The following is a 13,870-nucleotide window of genomic DNA, read 5'->3' as shown; positions in this document are numbered from 1 at the left end:
TCGAATTTGCAAATATTCCGTTTGATGATACATTCGACTAAAAAGTCAATCGTCTACTCAGCAACCATCCAGGCTAGTAACATTTAAAAGAAGAAGACGGCGCGGGTTGTCCCCATGGGCCCTGTAATGTTTTCATCCCTCTTCCTGCCTCTATCCAGGCAAGTCGAGTTACGATTAAAGCAAAGAAAAGAGACTGATTTAAGCCAGAGCCTAGCTGGCCATGCCGAACGAAGATTTTGAAAAAGAAAAACCACCGCCAATACTCCCGTATCCGATGCCCGTTGCCTTAATGCACCGTTTTGATGCCAGTGCTTTGTGATATACCCACGTCCGTGTTAACCATTACTATGCGCCGCAAATGAGTAGATTGGGGGATTGTTGTAAAAGGCCCCGATGGCCAGTCGATTGCTCTTAATCTTGAGCAAAGTCGTTCACCTTCTTGCCGTCTTCGTCCTCGCCGTCCTCGACCGTCAGGTTCAGCGCATCTTCGGCATGGCTAGTGGGAGGCGGACCCATGCCTTCACCGTCAGCATCATTGGTGGTGAAATCAGCAAAAAGGTCTCGATCACCTTCTGCGCCGCCTTGGCTGCTTCCCATGCTGTTGTTGAACATGTTGCGCACCGGCGACGGCGCTGCCGGGTCGGACGTGCCAAACGGGGCATTGGAGCCAAACATGGCCGGATCCATGTTTGCCGGTGTTGCGGATGGAGATCGAGGATGGAAAGGAGGTGAGCCACCGCGGTGGTGTGGCGCGAAAGATGACATGGCTGGTTCAAAAGCATTCGAAGTGCTTCCACCAAAGCCGCTTGCCGAAGTATGAGCAGGGTAAGAAAACGAGGGGTGTTGCCGCGAGGTCGCGTCTACAGGTGTCGCGCCTATGACGGCCCCACTGGGAAGTTCAGTGTAGCCATGGGGAAGTCCAGGTGGCGTATGCGACTCAAGGGGTCCGGAAATCCTGCTGACGCTGCTGCGTTTTCCTCTCTTGAGTTTCGCGCGCTTCTCTGGTGGAATGTCGTCCGGATTGTCAACGCCACATTCAGCCATGATCTTTTGCGTCTTGGTCGGGCGAGGTTTGCGGGTTGACAGCGACACTTCAACCTTGGGTGGCGGCTCCTTGGTCACCGGGGCCCATTTGTGCAGCTCCTGGCGGAAGAAGTTGGTCTCTTGCGCCAGCAGAATATCAGACCCTTCAAGCTTGCGCAGGTAGAAGCGCTGTGTGGTCAGCTCATCGGGTGTTGATAGCAAGGGACATGCGTAGCTTGAGATGAACCGTCGAAAGTCCTTGGCAGTGTCGATGATCCTTTCAAGGCACTCCTCTTCCTCGGGCTGGAAGGGGAGATTCGGAATCTCGTCTTGCCAGGCTTCAAGATCTTCAAGCTTCGGACGAGTAGCGTCGCGCGGGATCTTGACTCGGTAGTCGCAGATGGGGCAAGTGTACTTGTCTTCGTCCTTCACTTTGCCCCGCGCAATCTTCAAACACTTTCCGTGATACCTAAAAAGGTCAGTTTGTGAGATCAAGCAGGGATGGAATGACTTACCACTCATGGCAAACCTCGCACTCAATCATCATTCCAGACTCTGGCTTGCGACAGATACAAAAAACGTCTCTTGTCGAACCAGCACCATTTTCGCTGTCTTCCGATGTGGGCGTCACATGCCTCGACGCAGGCTCTACCGGCATCCTAGGCTGGTCACCGAGTTCGAAGCAGGCCTCGTTCTTTGCACAGACAAGGTCCATGTGCTGCTGTAGAATGTGCAAAGGGGCATTGGCTTTGCCAAAGAGCTTCTTGCCCTTTCGCATCCAGTCCTCGTGTCGCTTCTGCTCCCTCTCGAGATCGAGTGTTCCCATTGGCTTGCTGTTGAGCTCGTTCAAGGCCTCCATTGCCTCACGAACTTCCTTGTACATTGGTCTCTTCCTGAAATCAGGGTCTTTACTTCGGAGGAACAGACTCTTGATCTGCTCTTGCGCATCGCGCTGCTTCTTGAGAATGGCTTCAACTTGCGCAAGCGTACCGGACGAAACAGGGAGGTGTTTAGCCTGGGCCGACAGAGCATCGAGTTGTTGGTAATTGACCATTTCCTGTGCCATGACTTCCCGAGCCGTCTTCTCCCAAACTTCGCCTTTGGACTTTTCTTCCTTGAGCCAAAGCATGTTGGGCTCCCCCTCAGGTATGCCCATCTCGGTGCCGCGCTTGATGAAGTCGGTCACATCCTGGAGAGTCTGAGAGCGCTCCCGGTAGCTGCGGACTTCGTCAAACCACTTTAGCTGGAGCAACACCTTGTCGAGTTGGTCCACTTCGGGGATGTCGAGATTAAAGCTTCGACCAAGTTCAAGCAGGTCATCGAGTTCTTGGGTTGGTCGCACAGTCGTATGGCGCACTTCTTCGAGGGTGGCCCGGGCGCGCCTTTGAAAGTCACTGATGCTGTCCATGTACTCTTGCAATATGACAATCTCGGGGCAGTCGAACGAGATTTCATCTGCCTCGGCAAGAAGCCTCTTCAAGTTCTCTACCGTCCGAACGTCGCGGTCCTTTTCCTCTTGTTCGGCGTGTTGCTTACTGGTCGACTTGCGGGAAGGACGATCGGTCTTTCGTCGATTCTGCTGCTTGCGTGTCGTGAAGGCGGTGGCTCTTTCGACCCACTCGTTGCACCGGTCAACGTAACGCTTCAACTCGGGAAGAGCAGGCAATGGCCAGGGTATCTTTTCGCCATCCATCAAAAACTTGCGAAGCTTCTTGAGATCAGGCTGAGGTTCCTCGGCAAGATACCTGTCGAGCTCTTCTGACCATTCATCCGGCAATCGTGCCTTGTCTACAACCTTGTTGACGATTGCTTCGAGTTGAGAGTCAGTCTGGCGGAAAATGAGGATGTGATCCTCCCTGAAACCAAGGAAGCGCTCCTCCTCGGTTGAATCACAGCACTGGTATTCTCCAGCATGCTTGATGCACACCACCTTGCCCGATTTTCTGCAGATAAATCGTGACAAATAGCCATATGCTTTGCAAAAGCTGCAGAGCATTTCCTCTTCTGATAGATCGTCGTCATGAAGCTCCAATGCAAAACCGCACAGTCGTTTCTGCGAGGGAGGATCAAGGGAGCACTGCGATTTGGTACACAAAGCCTTGTGCTTAGATATGAATTGCCACCGTGCGGTGAGCTCTTTTTGCAACATTCGACTGAGGGCGGGCCCAAGCCATTTGGCAACTTTGATGGAGATGTCTTTGCTGCCTGCGGCGGTGCGCAGGAGCTCGTCGTGCGAGAAGCATGGTTGCCTCCGGAAGTCCTGGAGACGTTCCACGCCAGCCTCGCCCCAAGGCTCCCAATCAGGAGGCGCAAAGTTGACGGCTTCGTTGAAGTTGAATCCGTGATTGAAGCCCGAATGGTAAGCCTGAGGAAAGGTGACGACAAACTGTCCAGCCCTTTGATCGAGAGCATAGACACGGACGCCAGCCTTCTTCAATTGCTCGGGGGTCAGCAAAGTCACCAGCTGGAAGAGTAAGTCAGGCTGCGTCTCAAAAAGCTCCGGGACCGCTTCGCGCATGGCATTCTCAAACTTCTCCGCATCCTCGCCCGGCACCCCATACCACGTCTTTGTAGCTCCAAAGTGCTGGTAATTTGCAGAGTAGCTGTAATGGTCCTCGTTGTGCCAGCAGAACGTGGAGAAGCACATGCCGACGTAGAGCCATGGAACAGTCATTCCGGAAATATCGGACTTGATGTGGCGGAAGAGGGACTCAGGGTGCAGAGGCAGGATGTTCAAGTTCCAAGGGTCGGTGGAGTAAGGATTGCGCGGGTTCTTTTCGAGCGTGGGGAAGCCACTTCCATGCGTGGTGACGTGAACATCGGCGCCATACTCGACCTCTGGGACCTTGTCGGTGACGTTCTCGACCAATTTCCAAAACTCGCGCTCAACGTCATCCTCGCTGGGCTGCCGCTTGGTGTTTAGCACGGGGTCAAATTGCATCTTGTCCCGGAAATGCTGTGTCCTAAATTCCTGGTCCTTAAACTGGAACTGCTTGAGCGAGTACACACCACCCTCGTCAAAGCCAAACTCGCCGTCGCCAACGAGGCAGCGTGGGCAGTGCCAGTCATAGTCGGGTGTCGTCTTGAGAGGAGGCTCTAGGCAGTAGCGATGGTAGCCGGCATCGCAGCTATCGCAAAGCAAGATTGCGGTCGGGTCGCTTGCTTTGCCGCAAGTCTCGCAGTAGTCACCCGGCTTGTCCTTGGAGCGATCTCTAGGCATGCCTGTGCGCGGCGCGGATGCACGCGGCTGAGTCATGTGCGAGCCAGCCACTGTGGGGGCTGAGTCTTTCTTCAAGCGCTTGCTTCGTCGACCAGAGTTGTCTGAGTCGCCATTGGTCTGCGAGGCGGCGTCCTCAGAAAGTCCCCGTTTCAGCTGCTGAAGTTGGCCATTAGACAAAGGAGTAGAAAGTCCCGGTGGCCGAAGGTCAGGAGTGTTGTTGGCAGATAATGTAGACGGGCTATCAACCGGACGATGCGGAGTGGAGTTGGTAGACTGTGCCTGCTGAATACCATTGGGTGTGTTGATTGCCGAAAATCCGCTCGACTGGGGCACAGGGGTTGGCTGAGGGGCATTCACAGCAGTAAACCCTCCCGAGTTTACAGCGGTGAATCCAGACGACACCCTAGGCTGAGGTAGCTCCTGTTCCTGGGGCAATGGCGGGACATCATGGAGCGAAGCATTTAGCGCGGCGGATGCGCGAGCCGTTGGCGATTCGGGACGGACTGAACCAGACTTGTGTTGGGATTTCTTCAAGGGAGAAGGTGCCGGCGACGGCGTAAAGGGACCGCCGTTCTCGTACTCGAGCATTTGATGGACTCCAGGCTTGGCTATGCTGAGGTACTCTTCGTAAGGGTGCAGCCATTTTTGGTACGAATTCTTGAGCGACGTGGACAGCGAAGACATTATCTTGCCGCTATAGCCAAGATCGCGACCGATCTCTGCCCACTTTTTTCCCTTGCAGACACGGTCGAACCCGCCGCGCGTCTCGACGGCTTTTTTGAGTTTGAACAGATCCAGAGGGCGCTTGTCGACGCTGGGAAATCGGTTCAAATGGTTTCCCCGTGACCTGTGGAACTTTTGGAGCTGGTCAAGATAGTTGAGATTGGCTCGCGTGCCTGTCTCCGTTAGCCGTGAGAGCCGCTTTCAACGCAAGTGGGGTCGAGTCTCACCTCCTTCAACTGAGTTGAGGGCTTGCTTGCGCGTGCGAAAGTGAAATCGCTATGTTCACCATTAGCCTCGTAGAATGTGCATGGAATTCGTTGCCCAAAATCATGGTCGGTGCCAATACGGCCGTCAAGCGCTCACGCATCGCGCCACGTACCTCGGTGTCAATCGCAAAGTCTGGATTCCAACCTTCGGGTGGTATTATCTTGGCTATTCCGTATTTGCGCCCCTCTGGTGCAATCTTGCGCATGTACTCCATGGGGTCCTTGAATTCCTCCGCAGTTGGGGTATACGTGGGTGCCTCCTCCAGTCCGAATAATCGATTCGACCTCGAAACCTCGCGCGCCATTGTTGGAGTGCAGCGTCGCTCCACCGTGTTCAAGTCCAAGGGCTCCGCCTTGCGCGCGCTCAGCGGAAAAGTGGGCATGTTGCCGTTGGTGACGGGGGTGCTGTACGTGCCCTGAGGCGCGGTGTTGGCGCTACCTGAGGCCGTCGCACCTCCCAGCTTGCTGCCACGAGCTCCCGAGGGCGTCGAAGCCGGTTGAGCAGGACTTGCGCGAAAGGTTATCTGACCGGGGCCGGGACCAGCTGGTGCGGCAGACGAGACCGCCATGGTCGAAATGACCCGTCTCCTGCGGCGAGTTCAACAAACAATATCGGATGGCAAAAGCCTGACTGCGGATCGGGTGGTCGGACGAGCGGGGGGTCGGCGTCAGGAGGAGTGGAAAAGCAGATATCGACGGTATCGTGCAGCGGTGAAGGGTCGAGGAAGCGGGCTAAGGGCCGAGCATACGGGCGATGGGTGAGATGGCAGGCCGGATTTCGAGCGAGGGCGAGGCGCGGACAGGTTGAGAGTACACTGGCGGGGCGGATATGGCACAGTGATTTGAGGGATTGCAAAAGTTGGAGAGGGGAGTTGTGGCAAGTCGACGGGAAGAGGGCGGATATGGCGTCGAAGGTAAGGAATGGAGCGGTTGGGGCTAGCCGCTTGAGGACATCACTCGATATTTGATACTCCCGCGCTGAAGCTGCCCGACCTTGCTTGGACGACAAGTCCCGCCGCCATTTAACGCAGCAGCTTCCACAGGTCGACCTGGCCCTCGACTTTCGTGCGCTTTCTCGACCGTCGACGCGCCGTCGTGGTGCTGCACAAGTCGTTTCATGCAGTTGGCGGCCGGCTGGAGCGTCCGTTGGTGCTGGTTTGGCTGGTGGTCTCCAGCTCCCGAGCCTCCGCTCCGCATCCTGCACCGGCACCTCACTTGACGTCCGTCCATCGCATCGCCGTCGACCTCTTTGTTTGCTTGCTCTCCCCGTGCGACCATGAGCAAGCCCATACCCGCCTTTTACTGCTGCTATCTCTTGCGGTCAACTGTCCGACACCAAGCTACCTACGTCGGCTCAACACCAAACCCTGTCCGCCGTCTGAAGCAGCACAATGGCGAGGCCACGGGCGGCGCAGTCCGCACCTCGAGGCTCAGTCTGCGCCCCTGGGAAATGACGTGCATCGTCTCTGGCTTTCCGTCAAAAGTCGCTGCTCTGCAGTTTGAGTAAGTGGTCACGTGAAAAATATAAAAGGCGTCGTCGTCATTGTCTTGTTTAGTTTGGCACCGGTTCAGATTACCTGAAGTCTGTCTCGATTTGCGCCACCAACTTCTTCAGCTCCAGGGGTTTGCTTTTTGCTTTTTCGTTTTTTCTCTGCCCATCGCTTTTTCCACCAAGTTCGATCCAACCTAAACCCAACCTAACATCAATCAGATGGGCATGGCAAAACACACACCTAACCCGGCACATCCCGACCACCGACCGAATAACTGCCGCGCGCACAACAGTCCGAGTCTCTCCGCGCACCGGCAGGATTCGCAAACGTCCCACTCGCCCCCGCATGTCCCTCACTGACCGGCTCTCCAATCTCCATCTTCTGCTGCGAGTAAAGAGCTTTGATCGCTGGCCGCTTCGCTTGACTTTTTTCAATGAAGACGTGCACCGGACCTGGGAGAAATGGCTAACCCAGACGCCCTTTCGGTTGAGAGACAGCATCATTGTGCAGTTTGAAAAGAGTGATGTTCCCAAAGCCTTTCAACGACCTGGCGCAGAGGAGCACGTCGATAAAAGCGACTGGATCGGCAAAGGACAGGGCATTCAAGGCATTGATGTCGGCTATGGGCCCATGAAGGCATACTTGGACAACAGTGTCAAGGCCTTGAAAGGACCCCAACCGACGGATTGCGCAATCTGTGATACCCGACTTTCCTCAGTCAACTCCCTGGCGCTTGTCTGTCCCAGCGAGGGCTGCAAAATGGTCTCGCATGTCACCTGTCTTTCCAAAAAGTTCCTGGAAGACGAAGGCAAGACGGGAGCCATCATGCCTCTGCATGGAAAATGTCCCAATTGCAAAAAGACACTGCAGTGGGCGCACCTCATGATGGACCTTAGTCTCAGGACCCGAGGCGAGAAGGAGGTGGCAAAGCTGTTTCGCAAAGGCAGATCGAAGGAGGTTGAGGAGGAGGAAGAAGATGAGGAGGCAGAAGAACCTCTCAGCGATGGCTTTGCAGATATCGACGACTGGTGTGATCCTCAGGAGTCGGACAACAGCGCGGGCAAGCAACGGAAAGCAAAGGGCACAGCTAAGACTGGGACTGCAAAACCCAGAGGCCGCCCGAAGACGAAGAAGGCGGCCAAACCAGCCATCCAAGATGTCCCGTCTGAAGACAGCTGGGCAGATGCTGAGGTGCTTGATTAGTTGGAGTGATTCTGGAGTGTTTTGCTGCATACATACAAATGATACCCAATTCTTTTATCTTCAGTCTAAGTCTAGATGCCAACCATGCTAATGCCAGCTTCGTGGTAATCGCTTCATTGCAGAGGCTTGACGGCTCGCAGCGGCAGACTCCCCTGGTCTACTCTCCCGAAGGCCTCGAGCACAGCAGCCTCAACAGCAGCCGCCACCTTTTCCTGCTCCTCTCCCCCGTCGATCGTCACAAAGTCCTCCTTTTCCTCTCCCAGCTCCCGCATGCTCTTGAACAACTCCCTCACTCTTTGCTGCATCCTTGCATTTTCGTACTTCTCTGCGCCATAACCGCCCCTTTGCGCCGCCGCTTCAGGAGAGATGTCCAGGAAAATGACAACATCTGGACGGGGCAGCCCCTCTTCAGGCTGGCGCGCCCACGCCAGAGACAACGAGGGATTGTCTTTGGCGGCCGAGTAGACGCAGCCGGAGTAGTAGTAGCGGTCAATCACCACATTGACACCAGCCTCAATGTCGGCCTTGATTGACGACCTGCGTGCGCACAATCAGCCCCCGTGCAAACCTCATGCGAGATACAAAGACGGTTTCAAGCAAGAAGGACTCACGCAACTTCCCACCGATTCGCCGAAAACAGCAAATGGATGACATGGTCCTCCTGCTCGCTCGCGCCCGTCAGGTACGCGTTGATCATCTGCCCGATGGGCGTCGTGCGGTCTGGGAAGCGCTGGTGTCGCACGGCGTGCCCGCGCGCTTGGAGTGACGAGACGAGGGAAGCGCATTGCGTTGATTTGCCGGCCCGGTCGAGGCCTTCGAAAACGATTAGTTTGCCGCGTGCCATGCTGGTACAGATGCTGGATATTGCGAGATGGATGCGATGTTGTTTGCAGAAAGCTTGACGCTGTTGTTTTCGAACTGTAATCAAAAGAGATGCAACCTAGCAAACGACTCCAGAGAATGAGCGTGGTCAGGAAATCAAAACGCCATCGGATGCTCTCTCTCGACTTGATGCGGGCAGGCGACGCGACGAGAAGTCGTGGCGCGCAGCGCAGATCCCGTCCGGGATTGGCGCAAGGAATATCCGCGCTAACCAGGGTCGGTTGGGCTGGCGCCGCCGCGGCTTTGACCTCACGTCTTCCATCCCATCTTCCTCCTCCTTCTTCAACAACCTCAACACAAATTCCAAGGACGCCGTCGCTTACCTTGGCTGAGCTGAGCTCCATGTGGCGGCGCTGTATGCTTTGTGTGAGATTGAGCCGCCCAAGACCTGCGATGCCGGCTGCTGAGGCTTGTGGCGGCGCTGCGCTGGTTGGTGGGCGACACGACCTTCTTCCTCTCTCTTTTTCGTCTCATCTCTTGTCTCGTTTTTACGCGCAAGGCTGCTTGGATGGCGTTGCGTTGGGTCTTTGACCAACACCACCTTCTCTCTTTTTCTTCAGTCTTGTCTCCTCATCCCCAAGGCTGCTCTTGCGGCGCTTTGTTTAACACACACTCTCTCTTTCCTCTCCGCTCGTCAACGTTTCCATTGTTCTGTTTTTCACACCGCTTCATTGTCCACTTTTCTCTTCTCTCTTCTTCTCTCATCTCTTTCTTCAAGTCATCTCTACTCTCTCCACTCTTCTCTCAGAAAGACAGAAAAAGACAAAAAGAAAACTTTCAGCCTGCCACTCATCATGTGTTACTATGTGCCTCTACCCAATGTGCAAAAACAAGACAAACCCACTGACAGCAGCTTCTCCCCCATCCCATCCATGGCTTTGTGCCGGGCAATCACTCACATGTGGCCCGACATTCGGTTTGCACCAACAACAATCATGGAGTCTTGTGGAAACCCCAGCATGCTTGGAACCCGATTCCTTCCTTGGCTATAAAGTCAGCGTGTCCCTTGGTGGATATGGCCTGTTGCTTCAAATCCTGTACCTGTTAAACTCCTGTAAATAAATATAATGCCCCTCATTGTTCCTAACAAATCTTGCGCCCTCGGCGAATCACCATCCCTGGTACTCTTCGCGGCGTGGCGTCATGCTGTCAGTATACCAGCGGCCATCCTTAACGTCACTGCAGCTTTTCCCTACGCCACAAGAGGCGTGGCAAGTCGGCTCCTTGCTCGGTCGGATCGTCTTATGCGGGATCGAGTAGACGAGGACGGCGCCCTGGCCCACAGAAGCCCAGAGTTGAACGGGTGCAAGATTTTACGAAAAAGACATACTTGGTCTTTATGCTCCAGCCGCTTGGAAGGGCCTTGCCGGATGGTTGCTGGGTGAGGGAGATGCAGGCTCCTATGCTTGAGTAGCAGCAGCGGAGAGTGGCCAAACGGCGTTCCCCAACCACCCGGAATGACCAACAAGGAGGAGAAGAAGAAGAAGAAGAAGGCCCCCGTTGCTGTCATGGTCGAGACTGAAAGCGGGGATAGCAGCGAACAAGAGGGGCGCGACAAAGACGGAGACTATACGATGTGTGGAAACTTTGATGGGGCAGTCGTTGAAGTGGCCAGCTCAGAGGAGACCTTGACCGAGGAGGAGGGTGTCGCCCAGCCCGTCGATGAGGATGTCGCCCAGCCTGTCGCTGAGGGGGATGGCAGCTGCGATAGGATGAGGAAGATGCAACACACAGGGGATAGTACGTCCTTGAAGAATTACTCCTTCCATGGCCATGGGTTCGTCATCAAGATACATTGGAAGGACACGCACGCTCTCGTCAGCTGGCCATCGGGCATCAGGGGCTCTCAGGCTTTTTGCGACGGATGGAGGAGATGCAAGATGATGCAGTGCCACTCACCTCGTGGAGATGATGGAGAACTCAATATCAGCTTGCACTCTCTTCAAGGGAACCCTCACAGACCAGCTGGGCTTGCAGCATCGAACGTCCGGCGTGCGTGGGCGCTCTCCGGGGCCGACGATATCGCACCACCATGACCTGGGACTGGGATACGGACAGGAGATGCAACATTCGCCGCTTCGCAAGTGGCTAAGGCAACTTACGTAGCGTCAAGGAGCATTTGAACTCCTCGCAAAAAGAAGATAGTGAGAATTCGCTCTCTCGAAGCATGCCCACAAGGAGTCATCAAGCACCCATGCGACACCTTCAACGGAGACCTCGTTCGCATCGTCGGCACCCATCGCGACCTTGCGAGATTCCTTGGTCATTACCGGCATCTTGCAACGGATGGCTTGAGTCTCCAGTATACTATCAACTGGATGCGTAGGCACGCAGCGCTGCGACACTGCCTGCTGCCCCCCCTATATCAACACCACCTATAAACCCCCTCAACCTCTCTCCTACTTGCCAAGATACCCCTTTGGGTTTCATGGCACACACCCGCCCTGCCTCCAGTCACCTTTGGCCGGCAGGCACAGATTAACACTGCGGGCCCCCCGAGTGTTTGGTCGAGGTGACTGTGGCGGATGCAGTCACCTCGAGCCTGTGGCGGGTGCAGTCACCTCGAGTCCGCCGCAGTGCTGTTGCACGCTCGTGACCCGATGGTGCAATCGCACGGCCACATAGCAACGGGGCTCTGCTTGCTTAGCAACAGCCACAGCCGTCCCGGTGGTGATAGTCCTTCTGGTGTTTCTCTCTCTCCTCTGATCCTTTTCCTTTCCTCCTCATCACAGAACTGTCCGCCATTACGACCACCACTCGTACGCCGACCTTCTGTGATTACCATCGATCCCATCATACTCTCTGTTACCGCTGTCATCATGGTTCCTTTCTTCCTTATCATTCTCCTTTCCATGCTCCCCAGTGGACTCCTCGACGCTCTCACGGACGCCGGCATTGGCCTCAGCCAGACCAGTATGTTCATTGACGCCATTGACGCCATTGTTTCCCGTACCGGACTCTTCGGCTTCGCCATCCTCTGTCTCGTTCTCTACGTCTTCAGCTCTGCTTGTCTGCCTGTCATGGTTGGCTGTCTGCTCCGCGTCACTTATCTCCAGCAAGTGCGAGAGCTGATCATGAGTATGTTGCCCGCAAATGAGGCCTCCTGGCGGCAGATGAACTGACCTGGCAGTAGGTATCCTGACGCACGAGACGCTTTTTTCAATTCTCAACTGTCTCTGTGCTGTGTTCGCCAGCTTTGCCCTCGGGATCTTGGCTGCCCGTCATCACGCCATGCTGTTCCGACTGCTTGCCATTATCCATCAGGCAGTCAGGACTATCAAGAGCAACGGTGTGCTCGATAACTCCATGAACGTCGCCAAACATGCCTGGCCGATCGTCGACAGCCTAGTTCTCCTGACCGGATGCCTGTACGAGGTCTCATGCCTCTCTGAACAGCAGCTGTGCCTTCTCGCCCTGTCCATTCTACTCATCATCTTCGTCGTCTTCACGGGCGTGCTCATTCTTGCGATCATCACGTTTAACCTCGTCCTTGGGCACTTTCTCGCCATAGAGTCGACAAAGCTCTGTGTGTCCTTCGTCAAGGCTTCCGACATTCTCTCTCACATCTCGACCATCACCCACGACTTGTTTCTCTTCATCTACATGTCCGATGGCACCATTGAGACCGGGGATCTTCCAATGCCTCCTGATCTCACAATCCCTACGGCAACGACAGCTGTTCATCTTGTCAACCATACCCGGACGGTCTCCCACAGCTCTCACATCTCGACGGCCACTCACATCTCCGCCCACTTGTCGAAAGCCTCCGGTCCACGCACGGCGATTCCTCAAGAGTCTCGCGGTTCCACTCCATCAGCCGACTTGTCGGGACAGTCGTCGACCCCTTCGAGGCCGATTTCAAGATCTTCTCACCCCACTACTATATCCGATCTCGACCAGTGTATCCGGATTGTTGATTCCTGTATGGAACGCATCCAAGAGCTCCAGACAGAAACCCAGCTCCTGCGTCAGAAGAACGGCCATGTCCATCAGCTCGAAGTGGAAGTCGAACTGTTGCGCGCGAGAGATGAGCACTCCCGACGCGACAGATTCCAAGACGAACAGAAGTTTCAGAGCATGCTCAAAGGATTTGAGTTCCTTGAGGCCGTCAACGCCGAGCTGCTCGCGGAAAACCAGGACCTTCGCTAGGCACTCGATCGAAACGAGGAAGAAGGCAACGCCCTTCTTAAAGAGTTCGTCCAGAGCTTCTGCCCACAGCACCTGGACCTGTTCAGCGACTCAGGCCTTACTTCTTCACTCTCTGCCCCCAAGTCTTCATCACAGCAGCCGGTCACTCCTGGTGGTGACCACATCCCCGTTCAAACTCCGGTCAAACGCTCTCTCCACCTCCCGGACACGCCGTCTTCTGGGCCCTCTCTGCCATTCTCTCCACGTACGCCCGTCATACGTAGCGTTGGCCACATCTCCCCTACCTCTCTTATCAAACCATTGCATCCGAAGACTCCCAGTGGACCCGGGCTTCCTACGCCCGAGGCAATGAAACGACAATTCGATCCGACGGTCAAAATCGTGGTCCCACGCTGCCCAACCACGGTCTCAAGCAGGAACTCTCTGCCATGTCCATCGTCGGCGTCCACAAACAGCTCTTACCCTTTCGAGTTCGAGCCGGTCGATCACTCCCTGTCGCCCTCGCCAAAGACCATCAAAAAATACGACCAGGGCATCCGTTTGTTCCCAGCCAAGCCAGGCCTGCCGTGCCCGATGCGCCAGGTATTTGGAGATCGGATTCCTGAAGAGCATTCTCCTACCATTCCCGAAGACTCCCCATCTCTACCACGCCCTACTCCAATTCCCGTTCCTTCGAGGTTCGGCCGTGTGTCCGTTCACTCCCTGAACCGACCGTACTTCGGCGGACACGGCGGTTACGGTGATTACGCCCAGAGCCCGCTCGCCAACCGCGGAAAGAGGGTTGATCCCATCTCTTCAATCCAAAGACCTCGTTACAAGACTCCTGCCGCCAGGGCCCGCGCTCAGCGCTTTTTCAACCCCCCCCGACCCGGACTTTCAAGGCTCGCCTTCCTATGCCTCGTCCAACGGCT

At 55.4% G+C, this 13,870-nt stretch overlaps 5 protein-coding genes across 5 annotated transcripts; 3 read left to right on the top strand and 2 right to left on the bottom strand.

The window, feature by feature from the left end:
* Window positions 1–411: 411 nt before the first annotated feature.
* On the bottom strand, window positions 412–5,801 carry BKA78DRAFT_298095 (PLU-1-like protein-domain-containing protein; the record flags this gene model as incomplete). The annotated part of the gene is made up of 4 exons (XM_066886862.1): window positions 412–1,492; window positions 1,539–5,139; window positions 5,194–5,242; window positions 5,346–5,801. The coding sequence occupies 4 exons, from the start codon at window positions 5,799–5,801 to the stop codon at window positions 412–414; spliced, it is 5,187 nt and encodes a 1,728-aa protein (XP_066740971.1).
* A 435-nt stretch (window positions 5,802–6,236) lies between these two features.
* Window positions 6,237–7,974, top strand: BKA78DRAFT_271123 (uncharacterized protein). Its single transcript, XM_066885518.1, has 2 exons — window positions 6,237–6,735; window positions 6,944–7,974. The coding sequence occupies exons 1-2, from the start codon at window positions 6,509–6,511 to the stop codon at window positions 7,926–7,928; spliced, it is 1,212 nt and encodes a 403-aa protein (XP_066740970.1). The 5' UTR covers window positions 6,237–6,508; the 3' UTR covers window positions 7,929–7,974.
* Window positions 7,975–8,248: 274 nt separating this feature from the next.
* On the bottom strand, window positions 8,249–8,772 carry BKA78DRAFT_243534 (thymidylate kinase-domain-containing protein; the record flags this gene model as incomplete). The annotated part of the gene is made up of 2 exons (XM_066883959.1): window positions 8,249–8,465; window positions 8,540–8,772. Coding segments are annotated over 2 exons (450 nt in total), but the record flags the coding sequence as incomplete, so codon positions are not given.
* A 1,495-nt stretch (window positions 8,773–10,267) lies between these two features.
* Window positions 10,268–10,846, top strand: BKA78DRAFT_298092 (uncharacterized protein; the record flags this gene model as incomplete). The annotated part of the gene is made up of 1 exon (XM_066886861.1): window positions 10,268–10,846. One exon carries the CDS (start codon window positions 10,268–10,270, stop codon window positions 10,844–10,846), a length of 579 nt encoding a protein of 192 aa, XP_066740968.1.
* Window positions 10,847–11,629: 783 nt separating this feature from the next.
* On the top strand, window positions 11,630–13,213 carry BKA78DRAFT_381957 (uncharacterized protein; the record flags this gene model as incomplete). Its single annotated transcript, XM_066893024.1, has 2 exons — window positions 11,630–11,888; window positions 11,944–13,213. 2 exons carry the CDS (start codon window positions 11,630–11,632, stop codon window positions 12,957–12,959), a joined length of 1,275 nt encoding a protein of 424 aa, XP_066740967.1. The 3' UTR covers window positions 12,960–13,213.
* Window positions 13,214–13,870: the final 657 nt, after the last annotated feature.

Source organism: Phyllosticta capitalensis (assembly GCF_038381095.1).
Source record: "Phyllosticta capitalensis strain CBS 128856 chromosome Unknown BKA78scaffold_9, whole genome shotgun sequence".
In the NCBI taxonomy this organism is placed as follows: Eukaryota; Fungi; Ascomycota; class Dothideomycetes; order Botryosphaeriales; family Phyllostictaceae; genus Phyllosticta; species Phyllosticta capitalensis.
This window is presented reverse-complemented; position numbering and strand designations above follow the sequence as displayed.

Bases quoted from the DNA above. Each gene is read 5' to 3' on its own strand.
- BKA78DRAFT_271123 (XM_066885518.1), top strand. From the start codon at position 6,509: ATGAGCAAGCCCATACCCGCCTTTTACTGCTGCTATCTCTTGCGGTCA. The intron at 6,736-6,943 runs GTAAGTGGTCAC...AACATCAATCAG, and splicing joins GTCGCTGCTCTGCAGTTTGA to ATGGGCATGGCAAAACACAC.